The sequence below is a fragment of the Oppia nitens genome, unplaced genomic scaffold (assembly GCF_028296485.1).
Source record: "Oppia nitens isolate AA-2021 unplaced genomic scaffold, nextdenovo-longstitch-racon4-pilon3 scaffold14_pilon_pilon_pilon, whole genome shotgun sequence".
NCBI classification, from domain to species: domain Eukaryota; kingdom Metazoa; phylum Arthropoda; class Arachnida; order Sarcoptiformes; family Oppiidae; genus Oppia; species Oppia nitens.
The window spans coordinates 432501-454146 of NW_026533193.1; the positions used below are offsets into that span (position 1 = coordinate 432501).

A 21646-nucleotide genomic window follows, 5' to 3' on the forward strand; every position below is an offset into this window, starting at 1 on the left:
TATTATAAAAGACTACTAATTACTTGTTATCGATAAAAGTTATATAGTTTTTAAATACAGTACTAATAGCTATATTATCGCTCACTCACTCACTCACTCACTCACTCACTCACTCACTCACTCACTCACTCACTATACTGTATATATATATAGCTTATGTATGTATGATAAAAGTCATGCGTATTCTCTGTATTCATGTAAAGAATCTTCACTTTTAACGTACAGAATATTCTCTCTCTCTCTCACTCTCTAACTCTCTCTCTCTCTCTCTCTAACTCACTCTCTAACTCTCTCTCTCTCTCTCTCTCTCTCTCTCTCTCTCTCTAACTCACTCACCCACTCACTGCTGACTGTGTGTGTGTATCATAAAACTCATTGCACACACACACACTCGCACATAAAAATTTTGCAATTCAATAGACTTGATCTCTCACTCTCTAACTCTCTCTCTCTCTCTCTCTCTCTCTCTCTCTCTCTCTCTCTCTCTCTCTCTCTCTCTCTCTCTCTCTCTCTCTCTCTCTTTCTTTCTAACTGTACTCGCGATGCAGTCGTCAACTATCGCTTACTATCCATTGAATACAACCATTCAATCCTAACGGTGTGTATCATCTATGTGTGTATAAGTGTATAGTTATAATACCTGCTCTCTCTCTCTCACACAATGTTTTATATATATACTGTATTTTATTAGTATAAAAGTTTTATATATATATATACAGTACAGTAAAACAAATTACATTTTCATTAACTTTCTAAAAACCAACTGTCCTATTTCAATGTGCAATATACTAGACTAATTTATATATATATCAATATATATATATATATATATATATATATATATATATATATAAATAACCTTAAATAACAAATTGTTTTTGTTTAGTTTAATAATATTATATACAATAGTCTAGTGATTGTATATATCTTTACTACTAATTAAATATTTTTTTGTTTGTTTGTTTGGTATTATCTAAACATAATGTTTAAATGAATTTTATTTTATATATATATATATAAATATATATATATTTAGTAAGTAATTGTTTGTTAGTTTGTTGTGATTGTGTGTGTGTTTTATATACTAAATAAAATTATTTTTTTTTTAAAACAAACAATTTATGATATAAAATAAAATTGACATTTTTTTATATTATCAATTGACGTCAATTGACTATTAATTATATATATATATAAATCATATTATAAATACATTATAAATATACTGTAAATATATTTTGATGTTATTGTTATTGTCAATAAACTATATATATATTAAATATCAAATTATCTATAAATGATAAAATAAATTATTATCAATAAATGTTTGTATGTTTTTAAAAAAAAAATAAAGTGATAAATAAAAACAATTGATTTATCAATAATAATAATAATAATAAAGTTATAGTTAAGTGAAAATAAAAAAAACTTTTATGAAATATTTGAAGAAAAAAAACATTTTACTTAATAAAATAATAATAGATATTATTTAAAATATTTTTATTATTATTAGTATACTATTAAATAAAATCCATATAAATAGTGTGTATTATGTGTTATCCACTAAATGATTAATGATATTATACTTTATATTTATATATATATATATAAGTTATGTGATTATCATAACTATCTATAATCATAATAATTATTATTATTAAATATAATAAATTTTTAAAATTTGTTTGGTGTGAACAATAGTTGTCAATAAGTTATGTAATAATAAATTAATTTATATAATAAGTGACATATTATATAATATAATATATATATATATATTAAATATTGTGTTTAAATTTATATATACATAAAAAAAATCTCTGTATTACAGGTAAAAACATTATGTTTTAAATTTACATTATATTTATAGTATTATATTATTTATATAAATATATATATATAATTTTTAAATAACAAAATAATTATTAATTTTTTTTTTAATTTTTAAATATATATAAATATAAATATCAGCAGTTATTGTTAAAAATATTTAAACTAAAAAATTAAATACAATTAATTAAATAATATATTAATTTTTTAGAAAAATTTATTTATTTAAATCTAAATTAATTAATTAATTAATAATAATAATAATAACAAATCTAATAAATAATTTATTTTAAAAATTATTATTTAAATTATAGATTCAATACTACTACTAGTACTACTACTACTACTACTACTACTACTACTACTACTACTACTACTACTACTACTACTACTACTACTACTACTACTACTACTACTACTACACCACTACTACACCACTACTACACCACTACTACTATCACTACTACTACCACTACTACTACTACTACTACTAACACTACCACTACCTACACGGCTATATAATAGACTATTATGGAAATGGATTATAGTTTAACGGATCTAAATCTAACTGTGCCGTCACTACTACCACCACCACCAACACCCCCAACAACAACAACCATCGATTCGCTATTCATATCGGCAACCATTATGACCATTACCGATGCCGCCGACACCGACTACTCGTCGTCCGTAGAGGACAACTGGCTGCGCAATGTCCTCATTGTCATTGTTTACGGCATTATTATTGTAGTATCGCTTAGCGGTAACTGTTTGGTCTGTTTTGTTGTCTACAGTAATCGGAAACTGAGGACTACGACCAACATAATGATCGTATCGTTGACCGTTTCGGACATACTGACCACTACGTTGAACATACCGTTCAACTGTGCCCGTATATTGTTGGACGATTGGCCATTTCCCGATTCGCTGTGCATCGGGATGCCTGTAATGCAAGTATGTTGTGTGTATGTATCGACGGTAACAATGACCGTCATATCGGTTCACCGATACTATTCAGTTGTCCGACACTCCAGGGATATGTCACGCTATATGAGCACCAGTAGACTGAATGCTATCCTAGCGGGTACTTGGCTACTGTCGCTCGTGCTATCGGTACCGCACGCTATGTTCAATCGTGTGGTCGAAGTCCAGTATATCGGTAATCGGCCGTCGATGCGCTGTCGGACAGTCTACCCGAACGTCGACATACATTTCGATCTGGTGTTGACCATCGAAGCTATTGTCACACAATTTCTGATACCACTGTCGGTTACCTGTTGTCTGTATATGAAAATTGCGGCAATCATTGCCCGTCAGGGACAGTTGGCCGCACATTCAACCGACGAAACCTATAGGCGCTATTGCGATGCCAAACGCAAACGTATTGTTATGCTTGTATTGGTTTGCTTGACGTTTGCCGTTTGTTGGCTACCCCTGAATGCCTATCACCTGCTTATGGATCTCAATATACTACCACATAATTATACCATTTTCCTAATACTACACGCCCTGGCCATGAGTAGCGTCTGTTACAACCCGATGATCTACTGTTTTATGAACCAAGCTTTCCGACGGGGTGTCCGCAATGTTTGCTGTGTTAAACTCATATTGATTGGTGGCCGCCGACAAAAATCGGTAACAGTTGCCGATGATCCGGCCACCGATGATGATGATGATGACGACGATGATGATGAGGCTGTTAATGGTATTCAAACTATTACGGCCAACGGCGAGGACAGCCATCATCACCAGCACCACAACCAACAGCCGGTAATGTTGACCAGTGGTGTCTTAGAGCAGACATATGTCTAACTATAGTATAATATGAATATATTATTATATAAGCTATTATATAAGCTCCCGGATGTGTATATATATATATATATATATATGTGTGTGTATGTGTGTATGTATGTATGTATGTATGTATGTATGTGTTTGTGTGTGTGTGTGTGTGTGTGTGTATGTATGTATGTGTGTATGTATGTGTGTGTGTGTGTGTGTGTGTGTATATATATATATATATAGGTGTGTATGTATGTATGTGTGTGTGTGTATGTGTGTGATATTAGTAATATTATGATAATCACTATAATAACTATAATAAATATAATAACTATAATATATACTGTATATTATAGATATTATGGTTATATACAAGTATCTATTTAATATACTGTATATATATATATAATAAATTATGTAAACAATATGTAAACTAATATGTAAATAGATTATTGTATAATATATAATATTTGTATTATTATTATTATTTTATTTTTTATAGTTTTATTTTCTAATTTTTTAAATGCATATAACATATTATATACAGTATTTCATATACAGTACAATAATCCTATTATATATTAATTATTATATATCAATATATATATATGATAATATTTTTATTAATGTTATTGATGAACGTAATAGTGATTTAATTTATTTATTATTATCAATTTATATATATATAAAAAAATTTAAAAAATCATTTATATAAATATTATTATTGTTTTTTTGTTATTTTAAAAGTTAAGTTAATATTATCTAATTATAATCAGATAAAATTTCAATTGTTAAGGTTTACTACTATCGAAAATATTTTTTTAAAAATAAAACATAATATAACTTTAAAAATTTAATTAAATATTAATACTATATGTTATAATAATAATACTCATTGATGTTTATAAAAATATATAACTTATTATTATTATTACTTAATATATCAACACAATAGATAAATGTATTATACATTATATAATCCACTAAAAAATTAAATTAAATTATATCTTAAAAGACAATATAGTGAGAAACACACCAAAAAAAATTTTTATTAATAAAATTTATTAATAAATAATTTTATTAAAATAATAAAATATTTATTTTGTTTATTATTTATTTTGTAAATAAATAATTATTATATTGAGTTTAGTTTTTGTTGTTGTTGTAGTTGAAAATAATCACAAATATCATAATTAATTAATTTAATCAATTAATTATAAAAAAAATAAATTGTTTACTATTATTATTGTATTAATATATATTTTGTAATTAATATAATCTATATATTTGTATTGATATTTCTATTGTTTTTTAGATATTGTTATCTATAATTCAATAACAAACAAACAAAAATTAATATTTTTTAATTACTATAAAATATAAATATAAAATTTAATTATAATTTTTTTCAATTGTTTCAATATATTTATTATACTAACTATAAATTATCAAAAAATATTGTTAATTTTAAATATTTATATATATATCTATAATAAATATAATATTATTAGTAATGTTTATTGAATTAAGTTTAGTATTAAAAAATTATTAATATTTTATTGTCTATTAATTAAAAAAAAATATTATTTTTAAAAAAAAATTTTGTTAACACGTAATTGTTGTAAAAATATTAATAATTATAATTATTAATGTTATACATGTAAAACATTTTTTTAATACTTTATTAAATCTATAATATATTTTATATACTTAATATCAAATTAAAATATTACAAAATTATTACAAAATAATTACAAAATTATTACAAAAATTATTACAAAATTATTACAAAAATTATTACAAAATTATTACAAAAATTATCACAAAATTATACATATGCTATTTTAATTAAACATAAAAAAATATTGTAATATTTTTTGTAAAATTGTTAAATAAATAATATATTAATTAAAGATAAATGTTTAAAAAAAATATTTTTTACTTAAATGTATTATCTATTAACTATATATATAAATACAGTATTACTATAGAAATAATTTAATATTTTTATGTAAATTCAAAAAATATTGATAGTATTATATAAAAAAAATTAAGTATAAGTATATATATAAATATCTATAAATATTTTTATTATATACTGTATAAATATATATTAGATTATTAAGAATATTCTTGAAATATCTAAAGTGTATAAACATTAGATTTAATAGAAATTCTGTGGAAATATTTTTGGTTATTATTATTATTATTATTATTAATATTATTAATATACAGTATTTTTCTCATAAATTATAATCTTATTGTTATACATAATATGCATATTTATTATTATTATTATTAAATATATTAGTATTATTATTTTTATTTTATTATATATATATATATGATATAAACTATATTAATTTATATGTAAATTTATATATATATATATATCAATATTACTATTTATTGATCAATACATATCTATAAGCTTTTCAATCAAAAACAATAATAATAATAATATTATAGTTATTATTATTATTATGATTATTATTGTTGCAAAAAGATTTAATTCATACAATATATATACTATATTATATAATATTTATTTATTATGTATAATAATAATAATAATAAATGTGGACTAATGAAAATAAATTAGTATAATCTACACAAAAAATACATTAAATTTTTTTATATATATAAAATTTATTTTATTTTTAAAAAAAAACTATAGTCATTATTATGATTATTATCATATAATTTTATAAAATACATAGTGTTGTTAAAATAAAAAGTTTATTATATATATACACTACAAAAAAAATACTAATACAACTAAACAATAGTTAATATATTTAATTTAATAGTTTATATTATGTGAATCTCTCTCTCTCTCTCTCTCTCTCTCTCTCTCTCTCTCTCCACAAAAATTGCTAATTTACACTATACTTATAATTTAATTTATATATTTATATATATATAATATTAGTAGATTTTAAATGTATATAAGTTATAAATTTAATATACTGTATACTAATGTCTATGTCTATGACTATAAAAACTATTGAAATTACAATAAATGGTAATTTCAAACAACAACAAAATATATAAAGTTAAAATATTTTTTTTATAGTTATATATATATATATATATATATATAAATGAATACATAATTTTAATGTCAGTCCATATTTTTGATCAAATCAGTCAACATTTTTGGTTTAAAACTGTATATCCAATAATCTTTACATTTATATAAATTTTTTTTATAAATATTATTATTTTAGAGCATTATATATAAAGTATATATACATATATTTAATATATAAAAACTTTATGTTTCCTTAAAGTTTTATTTTCAATAAATTTATTACATTTAGCATTAAAAAATCTTGAACAACACATAATACACATACACATACACATACACATACACATACACATACACATACACATACACATACACATACACATACACATACACATACACATACACATACACATACACATACACATACACATACACATACACATACACATACACATACACATACACATACACATACACATACACATACACATACACATACACATACACATACACATACACATACACATACACATACACATACACATACACATACACATACACATACACATACACATACACATACACATACACATACACATACACATACACATACACATACACATACACATACACATACACATACACATACACATACACATACACATACACATACACATACACATACACATACACATACACATACACATACACATACACATACACATACACATACACATACACATACACATACACATACACATACACATACACATACACATACACATACACATACACATACACATACACATACACATACACATACACATACACATACACATACACATACACATACACATACACATACACATACACATACACATACACATACACATACACATACACATACACATACACATACACATACACATACACATACACATACACATACACATACACATACACATACACATACACATACACATACACATACACATACACATACACATACACATACACATACACATACACATACACATACACATACACATACACATACACATACACATACACATACACATACACATACACATACACATACACATACACATACACATACACATACACATAGTTGATGGGCTTTCAATTGGATAGTGAACGGGAACAGTATTTATCGCATATCTCATAACATTTTATTTTAAATAGGATTTCACTGTTTTTTATATTATTATTATTATTAATAAATGTATTCAAACGATACCGTATTTATTGTATATATTTATATATATATATATACTGTAAAAATATAATATATATATATATATATATAATATATATATAAAATATATATATATTTATGAATCAATGAATTGGATTATTGACAATAATATGAGTGGTATTCAAATATTATATATATATTTATATTTACAGTATATATATTCAGTATATATTGTATATATATATATATATATCAAAATCATACTGACATACAAAATGATAATATAATCCTATAGAGAGAAATAAATAAAATAAATTTTTAATATTTTTTATACATTAATAATTTTATTTTATAGTTTAGTTTAATCTTTATTTGATATTTTTTAATTTATTTGTTTAAAATAATCTATCTAGCTAACTTAACTATTTGTTGAATACAATTGATAACAATAAAACAATAAATATTAGAAATACTAGAAAGATTTAATATTTATTTATTTTTATTAAATTAATAAAATATTTATAATTATTTTATTATTAATAAACTTTTATTTATATAAAAAAAGATATTAATATTGATTTTTTTTAAATTTTTTTTTCATTCAATAAATATTATTATCAGTGAAATATTATGTAATCATTTTATTTTGTTTGTAGGCTTATATAAAAAAAACCTTTTAAAATTTAATGTCATATATATATATCATACATATATATATATATATCATATTTATATCATATATATATAAAGTATATAATACTATACAAGTATAGGAATAGAAATAGAAAATAAATTTTAACAAATTTTTTCTCATAAATATTATATATATTAATAAAATTTTTAAAAAATGCTAACATTTTCAATAAAAAAAACTATTTAATTAATTTAAATTAAATATTTAAATAGCATTACACAAACACATACGTAATCATAATATATTATATTTTATATAAATATATATATATTTATAATTTTTTTGGTAAAATTATTATTTTATTTTTATACATTGTGTATATTATATTTTATTTGTATTTTTTTAATATGTAAAATAATAATTTATATAAATGTAATTGAGGTCTAGACTAGTAATATATATATATATATATATATATATATATATATATATATATATATATATATATATATATATATATAATTTATATAATTTAGTTAGCTATTTATTATAACAAAAAATAATTAAATTTGAAAAATAATAACTAAAAATATTTATTATTAAATTTTATTAATTTATTAATATTGTATTTTCTTATATATATATAAATTAATATATCTATTTTATGAATTTTTCTAGAAATGCAATTAAATTATTTTAATAATAATAATAATAATAACAATTTTTATTTTGTTATTTATTATTATTAGTATTTACAATAAAAATTTAATTGTTATTATCAAAAACAATTGTCGACAATTATGTTAATAATAATGGAAATAATTATTTTATATTTTTAGGATAAAAATTGTTTTTTTACAATACAGCGAAACATTGATTGATAACATAATTGTTAAATTTAAATGTAAGCAACAAATAATAAATAAATTTTATAGATATAATTATAGATAAAATTTAAAAAAAAAATAAAATACTTAATACAAAACTAAAAATAAAAATTTAATTAAATACATATCCAGTGCTATCATCGGCTCCGGTATTAGTATTTATCGGACAATACACTCAACACACAAACACATTGATATAATAATAATAATAATATGTATATTATAATACAAAAACAATATATATATAATAATAATATATATATAGTATATGGTATAATAATTGTATAATTTTACAAAATATATATATACAGTAATTAATAGAAAAAATTTTTGTCATCATTAAAATAAATTTTAATCTTATTTAAACAAATAGAAAATTATAAAAAATATATTATATAAAAATACATTATAAAAATTAACTTTTTTTATTACTTAATTAACTTAAATTATTAATAATATTTAAAAAAAAAATAAATAAAATTAATTCAAAATATTGAAATTCAATGCTTTTTGCTATGCAAAACGTTTTTATGTTTTTTATTTTTTAATAAATATTTTAATTAATTTAACCAATGATTTTATTTTTTTTTCGTAAACATACAAAAAATTGTTTATACAGTATATATAAATTTTTTTTAACACATATGGTATAAAATGTTTTTATAATAAAAAGTAATTTTATAATACAAAATAATTTTTATATATAAATAAAAATCAAATAATAGTAAAAAAAATTATAGTTATTTTTTGTATAAAAATATAGTAATAAAATTCTAACCAATTTATATAATAATAATTAATACTAAAATTTTATTTTGAAAAAAACAAAACAATTCAGGTATGTATTTGTTTTATTGATTTATTTAAAAATATTTTTATTTTTTTATATATATATAAAAAACTTATAAAAAAAAATTTACTTATACTATGTTATTATGTTTATAAATATTAAATAGCATTTAAATAGCATCGACTACTTTGATGACTACCATTAGTATGACTGCCAATAGTAGTAGTAGTGGTAGTAGTGATAGTAGTAGTAGTAGTGATGAAACTATTGGCACAGTTAGGACAGCCATAGCCTGGTTTGATCTGACACTGAAATATCGGTCACTGATCTCTATCGGCGATCGTCGTCATCACAACCGGCAGATACTTAGTCGACTGTCAGGCAGTGCCGACTTTGGTACGGTTACAGCTGTTATGGGACCGTCGGGTGCCGGCCTGACATCATTGTTAAAATGTTTGAACGGTACCAACGGGTGGTATTTGTCGGCCCAGTCGCGTATACGTTGCAGCCAACAAACTCGGACCACATTTATCGGACACAACCAACAAGACTATCTGGTTATGGGTCTAACTGTACGCCAGAATCTCGTATACGCTTCCCGACTGAAAAACAGCGGCTGTCGTGAACGTATAGATCACGAATCGGTGGCCAACACAGTGATGGCTGAACTGATGATTGCCGATACAGCCGATACTATGGCTGAACGGTGTTCGGGTGGCGAACAAAAACGGTTGGCCTTCGGACTCGAGTTGACTTCGCATAAAAAGCCGACACTAATGCTGTGCGACGAACCGACTACCGGTCTGGACAGCAATATTGCCGAAGTGGTCAGTAGGTGTCTACAMACACACACACACACACACAAACATAGAAAACATACGCACACATACATACACACACATATTCAAACACACACACACACACACACACACACACACAYACAAACACACATACAAACACACATACATACAAACACACATACAAACATACATTCAAACACACATACAAACACACATACAAACACACATACAAACACTCATACAAACACACATACAAACACACATACATACAAACATACAAACACACATACACACCCACACTCAAACACACACATACACACACACATAGCTAAACTATACAATTAGTTATACTAATCATATCTACTAACAAATCCAATAAAATAGGTCGTCGATTGTCTGAAACGGTTGGCCAAAACCAACAACATATGCATCATAGCTACCATACATCAGCCCAACACCGATATCCTAGACATGTGCGATCAGCTCTATCTGCTGGCCAAAGGTGGCCACTGTATGTATTGGGGACCGTACCGGGATCTATGGCAACATATGGCCAACTGTCAGATTAGTACCGACATCGGCGCCACCGATCCTAGCCGTGAGTTGACACTGGCGTCGGTTATTACTTTAGGTTCGTTAGGACTGTCAGATCCCCGAGTTTTACGACTATGTAGCCGTACTGAACAACAACTAGCCCGGGAACGGCTCAGGGATGTCGAACAATTAGTTGAACCGTTAAACCTATCCAAACATACCAGTTCTCGTGGCAAATGGTTTTCACTGAAAGACTGTCTGATACTTAGCTGTCGATTAGTTAGCGAAATATATTCAGTAAAGTGGCGCCAATTGGCCATTCATACGGCAATCATACTGTTTGCGGCACTGATATTCCAGTTGGCCTATCCGACCGATGTTGGCTCCGGTAGCGATTGTTTTCAGTTTTCAGCGCCCGATCTGGACAGCAGCCGCCGCCGGGGACTGTCCTGTTTCGATCAGTTGGTCAACAATGACCAGAATTACTATAATTTTCTGTTTATTAACGCTTATATACTGATCAATACTATACTGATGGGTATTATATCGGTTAATCGTTTTGATTCAACGCTACAGCGATTTTACTATGAACACCAAAACGGTAGGTGCGTGCGGGTATGTATGTATGTGTGTCTGTGTATGTGTTTATGTTTGTGTATTGTTTGTGTGTGTGATGTTTGTATGTAATTTTATGTGTATGTATTGATTATGTGTGTATGTGTGTGTGAGTGTGTGGGTGTTGTTTGTGTGTGTGATGTTTGTATGTGTTTTTATGTGTATGTACGTATGTGTATATTGATTGTGTGTGTATGTGTGTGTGTGTGTGTGTGTGATGTTTGTATGTGTGTGTATGTACGTGTGTGTGTATTGATTGTGTGTGTATGTGTGTGTGTGTGTGTGTGTGTGATGTTTGTATGTGTTTTTATGTGTATGTACGTATGTGTGTATTGTTTGTATGTGTGTATTGATTGTGTGTGTATGTGTGTGTGTGTGTGTGTGGGTGTTGTGTGTGTGTGTGATGTTTGTATGTGTTTTTATGTGTATGTACGTATGTGTGTATTGATTGTGTGTGTATGTGTGTGTGTGTGTGTGTGTGTGTGATGTTTGTATGTGTTTTTATGTGTATGTACGTATGTGTGTATTGTTTGTATGTGTGTATTGATTGTGTGTGTATGTGTGTGTGTGTGTGTGGGTGTTGTGTGTGTGTGTGATGTTTGTATGTGTTTTTATGTGTATGTACGTATGTGTGTATGTGTGTGCGTGTATTGTTAGTATATGAGTGTGGGTGTATTGATTGTGTGTGTGCTTGTTGTTTGTGTGTCTCTCTCTCTCTCTCTCTCTCTCTCTATCTCTCTCTCACACACACACACACCCACAGCCTGGTACAGCACCGGCAGCTATTTGCTAACCGAGTCCCTGCTGACTGCCGTACTGATCACTATAAACACATCGATCAGTTCAACCATTGTCTACTATACGACTGGCCAACCCAGGGAACTGAAACGTTTCGGGCCGTTTCTGTACGCAACCGTAATGGCCGCCCAATGTACCGACGCTATCGGCCAACTCATTACATTGGTTGTACCAACCAGACGTATGGTCTACATAGTCAGCGTAATCGTAATGATTATGACGGAAATACTATGCGGTCTGGCCATCCAATTGAGGGACATTGGCCAGTTTGGCCAACTGGTTAGCAATCTATATCCCGGTCGGTTTGCCGCCCAAATTATGCTGCTAACCATTTACGGTCAAGGCAGATGCCCGGAGCCCCAGGTCAGCAATCTACTCTATATGTATAACCTAACCGAACCGCCCGACCTATTGGTCCAGTATTGTCTAAATCTCGGCAAACTGTTTGCCGTCTATAAGCTGGCCTGTATGGTAACTATGCTTATCCTAAACAATCGACATGTTTATCAATCATGGGTGCAATTGATTATCAATAAACTTTGGTGGCCACGGCTTCAGCAGTCACCAAATAGTCGGCCAATTGTTGTTGAAAATAATATAATAATAGAAATGTCGTCGACATTGGCACCGGTAGCTGAAAACACCGACAACACCGATGACAACAACATTGACGCCAATTCCGTATATTATGATTGCTATGAATCGGTTGATAAGTTTGACCATTTGTGTGCCGACAACCTAATTGATTATAAGCTAAATAAACAATTTTTGGACAATAACAACGATGATGATGATGATGGGGAACAGGAGATACATACAGAAGCAGCCGATAATCATAATCAGCGGACAGAAATCGGTTCGCTAAGTATCGGCTGGTCTAACCTGACCTTACGGTTGGCGAAAACCATTTACTCCGACGAAAAACTGATACTCCGATCGGTCGACGGGTTTGTCGAGTTCGGTACACTGACGGCACTGATGGGACCGTCCGGTGCCGGCAAGACATCGCTGTTGCGTTCATTGAACGGCCAATACGGTGAACTGATGACCGCCGAGTCTCGGATCTGGTTGAGCCCGAATTGTCGGGTGCGCCGGTGTTTTATAATCCAAGATCAACGGGAACACCTGATGACCGGTTTGACTGTACGCCAGTCGATAGTCTATGCGTCCAAATTGAAAAACAGTTCGACAGTAATCGGTGATAGACTACTCGTCCATCACTCACACGAGTCGATAGCCAGAAAACTGATGAACGAGTTGGCACTGACCGACTTGAGGGACATCGATGTCAGCAAATGTAGTTCAGGTCAACAAAAACGTGTGGTAATGGCCATGGAGTTGACTGCCCGACGGAAACCGAATCTGATTTGTGTCGATGAACCGACATCGGGAGTGGACAGCTATTCGGCTCAGTTGATGATCAAATGTTTCCGACGACTGGCCAAACGTCATCGCTTATCGATCATAACGTCCATACATCAGCCGAATATGGATATCATTGAACTGTACGATCAGCTCTACATACTGGCCAAAGGCGGTATTAGTGTATACTCGGGTCAGGCATCGGGTATTGGCAAACATCTACGGGAATGCGGTGTCCAGTACTGTCCAAACAGACAGATACCGCTGGAAGTGATTATGAAAATAGCTGGCAATAATATCAATGATCGACAGGTGCTTGAAATGCATCGACAAACCCGACAACATCAGCAACGGTTACAATCGGCTTACACTATACGTGTGGCGGCCACTACTACTACCGTCACCACCACCACTACTAACGGTGCTAATGGTACTGGTATACCATTAACTCAAACCACCCGGTGCTTTACATGCCGGGAATTTTACTATTTATTAAGCCGATATTTGGTCTATACTGGCCAGTATGGTTGGCGTGTCCAACTGGGTGTCTACAATCTACTAATTGGTATGGCATTTGTTACCCGGCTAATATTTCAAGTAGATCTGGAGGCGTCGGATAGTTGTGTAGATGTAGGTGCTGTTGACAACAACAACACCAACAACACCAGCACCGGCACCAGTGAACCATTGGTTTGTTTGCGTACGCCAACTACACTGAGATTGGATACCCTATTGGTCTATAATTTTAACTACCTGTCCTTTATAACCTTGGTCAATACTGTTATGCAATTGATTATATCGTCGATTACGTTTACCGATGATTTTAGACTGTTCCTCAACGAGCACCGTAATAGTAAGTATTTTTTTAAATACACCCAGTCACCCACTCACTCACTCACACACACACACACACATATATATATATATATACATACATACACAAACACACACAATCAGATACGTATACACACAAACAAACAGTATTACATATATATATATATATATATATACAAATACACACAAACAGTATTACATACATACACACATACATACATACAAAAAAAACATACATACGCACACATACACACACACATACATACAAAGTTAAAGTTTAATTTAACTAATATATAAACCATTTAGGGTTTTTATGTTATTTAAATACTATAATTATTTGTATATATTTTATCTTAACTTTTATATTTTAACAAAATGATTGACTTTTTTAAAAAAAAAATAATTAAAAAATAAAATATAAATATTTTAATCACAATAGATTGGTACAGTACTGAATCCTATTTCCTGGCCAAACAGCTTATGGATATCCTACCCAACCTGTTGACCATAGTATCCATTGTATTCATTGTCGACATATATGAACGCCGATCAATGACCCAACCATTACTACTATCCCTAACACTGTCGACCCTATCCATTCAGAGTATGGGCCAAATTGCTAGCATATTGTTTCAAACCGACGCCACTGTTATCAGTATTATACTAATACCCGTACTATTTCTCAATTGTTATACATTTGCACCGGTAACATTGTACGTCAAATTTATCAGACAACTGTCCAATCTATTGGTAATCAAACAAACCCAGTCCCTATTGTTGGTTAGCCTATACGGTTTCGATAGGTGTCCTACCAACGGGGGCAGTCATATATCGTCAATAATGTACAGATATAGTCTACAGGATTCGGACTACAGGCGCGATTGGCACCTATTAATAGTACAGTTAGTAATCTATAAATTGTTAACATATATACTATTGAAATTGAAAGTCAATTATGATAATTGGTTTAGACTATCGACGGCTAAACAATTGTGTTGTCGTCTAAAGTTTTTTTGATTGTTTTTTTTTGAGTTTTAATTTTATATATTGTTGTGGTGTGGTATTGTTTAGTTCCAGAGGAATGTCTATTTAGACAATTGATGTCCAAATAGACCGGTCGTACTTAGCGTGGGTCGGTATGAGACCTGTACTTCCGTCTAATCAATACCAAACACTAGTAGATATGTGTCGGTATGAGACAGATATCCACTATAAGATCACCAGTAAGTCGTTGTGAGACCAACAGGTGATATGAGATCCGATCTGCAGTTGTGGTCCAAAGGCTAGGCTTAGGAGTGATCCTAATCTCCGATGTCTTCTCCTACAGTGAGTGGTTGGCCAGCGAACGGTATGTCTGTAGATATCAGTGGACTGAATGGTCAGACCGATCACTGATATGTATGAATGATATGAAGACACGATTGATAACAAATAACAAGTTTATTGTAAAACAATGGATCAAATGGTGATACAAATGGTAAGTATTTAAGAGGACACGTGGAGTGTATGTGTGAGACAGGTATAGGTGCTGAGGCTTGGCTCAGGTATTAGTAGCAGTAATGACTGGCAGCGATGTGCACAGTAAGGGAGTATGAGAAGCACTGACTGAGAGGCAGTGAAACACTGGAGTGTATGTACAGTGGATAGGGTTTATATAGAGAGGTATGTATGGCGGGAGATACAGGTATTGGTTGGTTTGTATAGTAGATAATCCCTTACCAGGATACTGACCGGTCATTGAGGAGCCACTGGATGTGGTCAATGACAGGCAGTTCCAGGAAAGGTAGGTATTGAAAGGTCAATGATAATGATATGTGTAAATATAAGACAATAAAATGTACTAAAAATAAGATACAGTATAAAATAAATAACAAAAAGATTATAAAATTAAAGATAATAGACATTGATGTCTATGTGTGCAACATTCCCCGGCGCTTTAAGACTGGTCGCGGAGGATAGATGTGGCCACAGATGTCCGACGCGGACCAGGAGATCGGGTTCGACGGTGCGATGATTGCGTCGATCGGTCCGGTATTGAATTAGGCGGCTGTTTGTTGAACATCTGTTTGTAGGTACGGTTGGAGTGGTTGTCCGGAGTAGAGTTGACGGTAGGTTGTCGTGTGGTAGGTCTGGATTTGCGGATATTATCGAACATCTCTTTGAAAGTTGAAGAAGGCTTTAGACGGGTGACAGCTGGAGGAGTAGGGATCGGTCCAGAGTCTGATGGTTGAGATGTTTGGATGGCTGGAGGTTCACATAGGAATTGGTCGGCGGTAGTCATACGACAAGCGGCATTTGTATCGGCTTTAGAGTTTACCAAAGTTACCGGTACAGCGGTAGTACTCACGCTTACCTGTGTGAGAGCACTGGGCGTCTCAATAACTCGGCTGGCTTGTGGCGCCTGTTGATGTGACTGACGATACTGACGGTGTCGTGTTGGCTGATTGGCGGCCAATCCTATGCGGGGCGAAGTAGTAGAAATGGTGGACTGTTGATTATTTTGATTCAATGGGCTGACCGGTCGCCGGTTTGGATGAATAGGTAGGCGACTGCTAATGGCTTGGCATTGCTGACCGGTCAGCGGTTGTGATGATCTGAATATTGCTTTAGTATTTTTGGTGTCGATAAGGATGTCGTAGAGTCCAAGAGAGCGGAGGGATAGGAGTAGAGTGTACTGAAAGCCAGGCAGTACTTGTGCTGTTACGGTGCGCGGCATCCTATTCATGGTGAGCGTAAAGGTAACCTCACCTAAAGTGTGGACAGATCCACGGGCCAATGAGATGGTCATCGACTTGCGTGTGTCGATGCGGAGACGGAGGTGCTTTGCTACATGTAGTGGCATCAAGTCGACGGTGGAACCGGGATCTGCGAGAGCGGATAATTCGAAGCGTCCGATGCGCCCAGGAATCAGTATCATGTCTTGCGCTACGACATGAGTAGCCATTGCTTGCGGACGGATGAAATGGTTTGTAGGACCGGTCACTTCGGAGGTGTGACCGTTGTTGTCATTGTTGGGCTGTCTGTCATATGAAGAGTCGGATGATTTGTGTGGACAGTCTTTGTGATAATGCCATGAAGTAAGTCCTTTGTCGCGGCATATACGACATGAATATGGCGGACGTTTGTCTGAGCGGTTGTTGTTGTCCTGATTTGGTTTGCTATGCTTTTTGTTGGACCGGTCGCCTCTGTTGTCGGATGTGTAGTGAGACGATCCTTGCGGCCGGTGCTGTCTGTTATGTCGTTGTTTGTCGGCTTCAATATCTTGAGCCATCTCGAGCCATAAGCTCGGAGTCTGGAAGCGGCGGCCATAGAAGTATTCACGGTATTCGGGAAGTAGGCCTTCTGTAAGTAGGTTAGCGCGTTGGCTGTCCGTATAGTTGGTTAGGCGGCGGAGGATTTCCATTTTGCCATCGAAGTAGGTGCGGATGGTTTCAGTTCTTTGTTGACGTCGTCGAGTTGCGGCTACTTCTGGAGGTATATCTGAATGGGTGTATCGACCGGTCAAGAGGTCCTTGACTTCGGTCCAAGTGATGGATAGATTGGTGAGTATATCTGATCCATAGTAGTTGGCGACGTCTCCTTCGAGGAATTCAACGATTTTAATAAGTTTGTTGTCGTCGGATAGATGAGTGAATACACGCTCGAAGATCTGGAGGAATGCTTCTATACGGAGTGGTGTGTCTTTAGAGCCATTATACTTCGGTATCTTTACAGTAATGAGTTGCGGAGCTGTTGTGCCATTGGAAGTGCTGAGAGCGGTTGGACCGGTCAGGTCAGCATTGTTTGTGTTGTCTCCGCATTGAGACATTTCTTCGGACTCAGTGGTTGTCTCGTCAGATATGTTGTCTTGAAGTAGATATGATGTCCCGTGTCTTGTTAAGCCAGAGATAATAGGAGTGGACATCAATACGCGTAGATAGGGATCTATTGTTGATCGGTGCCGACTGCGCCAATTTGTTGTGGTGTGGTATTGTTTAGTTCCAGAGGAATGTCTATTTAGACAATTGATGTCCAAATAGACCGGTCGTACTTAGCGTGGGTCGGTATGAGACCTGTACTTCCGTCTAATCAATACCAAACACTAGTAGATATGTGTCGGTATGAGACAGATATCCGCAAATCCAGACCTACCACAACGACTTACTGGTGATCTTATAGTGGATATCTGTCTCATACCGACACATATCTACTAGTGTTTGGTATTGATTAGACGGAAGTACAGGTCTCATACCGACCCACGCTAAGTACGACCGGTCTATTTGGACATCAATTGTCTAAATAGACATTCCTCTGGAACTAAACAATACCACACCACAACAATATATATTAATATATATAAAAAAATAATTAGTTTTTTTCTGTAAAATAATTATCATATTTAAAATAAATAATAATTATTATTATTAGAGTAATATTGTTATTATTATTATTATTATTATTACTGTAATTAAATACTATAGTAAATAATTTTGTTTATTTTAATTACTAAAAAAATAAATAATAATAATTATTATTATTTTTTAAATATAATAATTATTTTACAAAAAATAATTATATATTTTTAATATATCAATATATATTTAAAAATCAAACAATCAAAAAAAATTTTAGACGACAACACAATTGACTTTCAATTTCAATAATATATTAATAAAATAATAATAATTATGTATTAATAATATATTTAAACTGTTAAACAACAATTAAAAATATTACTAATATACAAAAATATTAAATTTATTTTTTCAATACAAAAAAAATGTAAATAAATTATTTAAAATAAATCATCAATATATTAATTAATTAATTAATTAATAATAATAAATTAACAATTTACTTATACTGTACCTGCTAACTAATTAATTAATAATAGTATTAAAATTATACTAACATTACATATTAAGTAATATGTAATTTATTTATTTTTATTTTATTTATTTTTTTAAATAAAAAACCTTATGGGATAACAATTACATAACAACCAATAATGTAATACAACATAAAACAAAAATATTATCAACAATGTTGTCATTAAGTATAATAGTTAATAGTTATAAAATATAAAAAATCTAATTATAATAAAAAAAATTAAAAAAATTTTAAATAAAAAAAACATTTAATACAATGTTTATAATAGTATTAAAAAAAGTTATAAATACTATTATACTATAAGTTATAACTACTACTAGTGTTTGATAAATATTTTTTTTATTAACTAACTTATTATAAGTTATACCCGACTGACTGACCATTTTTGTTGTTGTTGATGACACCTATCATCAGTACAACAGCCAGTAGTAGTGGTAACAACACTATTAGTGGCACCGATAGGACAGCCATAGCCTGGTTTGATTTGACACTGAAATATCGGTCACTGATAGCTGTCGGTCGTCATCGTCACGATAGGCAAGTACTTAGTCGACTGTCAGGCAGTGCCGACTTCGGGACCGTTACAGCGGTTATGGGACCGTCGGGTTCAGGCTTGACATCATTGTTGAAATGTTTGTACGATACTAACGGGTGGTATTTGTCGTCCCAGTCGCGTATACGTTGCAGTCAACAAACTCGGACCACATTTATCGGACACAACCAACAAGACTATCTGGTTATGGGTCTGACTGTACGCCAGAATCTCGTATACGCTTCCCGACTGAAAAACAGTGGCTGTCGTGAACGTATAGATCACCAATCGGTGGCCAACACAGTGATGACTGAACTGATGATTGCCGATACAGCCGATACTATGGCCGAACGGTGTTCGGGTGGCGAACAAAAACGGTTGGCCTTCGGACTCGAATTGACTTCGCATAAAAAGCCGACACTAATGCTGTGCGACGAACCGACTACCGGTCTGGACAGCAATATTGCCGAAGTGGTCAGTAGGTGCTTAAACATACACAAACACATGCATACATACAAACATACATACAAACACACACACACACACACACACACACACACACACACACATACATACAAACACACACACACACATACATACAAACACACACACACACACACATACACATACACACACRCACACAWACACACACACACACACACACACACACACACATACACACATACACACATACACACATACACATACACACACACATACATACATACATACACACACACATACATACACACAAATTCACACACACACAAACATACACACATATACACACAGAGATACACACACAGAGATACACACACACACACACAGATACACACAAATACACACACATATACAAACACAGATACACACACAGATACACACAGATACACACAGATACACACAGATACACACAGATACACACAGATACACACAGATACACACAGATACACACATACACACATACACACATACACACATACACACATACACACATACACACACATACACACACAGATACACACAGATACACACAGATACACACATACACACATACACACATACACACATACACACATACACACATACACACATACACACATACACACATACACACACACATACACAC

The 21646-nt window shown here is 31.1% G+C and overlaps 2 protein-coding genes across 2 annotated transcripts; both read left to right on the forward strand.

The window, feature by feature from the left end:
* Nucleotides 1-2367: 2367 nt before the first annotated feature.
* On the forward strand, nt 2368-3642 carry LOC128961986 (G-protein coupled receptor 83-like). Its single transcript, XM_054308328.1, has one exon. The coding sequence runs from the start codon at nt 2368-2370 to the stop codon at nt 3640-3642; it is 1275 nt and encodes a 424-aa protein (XP_054164303.1).
* Nucleotides 3643-10203: 6561 nt separating this feature from the next.
* Nucleotides 10204-16174, forward strand: LOC128961900 (uncharacterized). The gene is made up of 5 exons (XM_054308214.1): nt 10204-10224; nt 10343-11003; nt 11361-12111; nt 12889-15138; nt 15559-16174. The coding sequence occupies exons 2-5, from the start codon at nt 10368-10370 to the stop codon at nt 16134-16136; spliced, it is 4215 nt and encodes a 1404-aa protein (XP_054164189.1). The 5' UTR covers nt 10204-10224; nt 10343-10367; the 3' UTR covers nt 16137-16174.
* Nucleotides 16175-21646: the final 5472 nt, after the last annotated feature.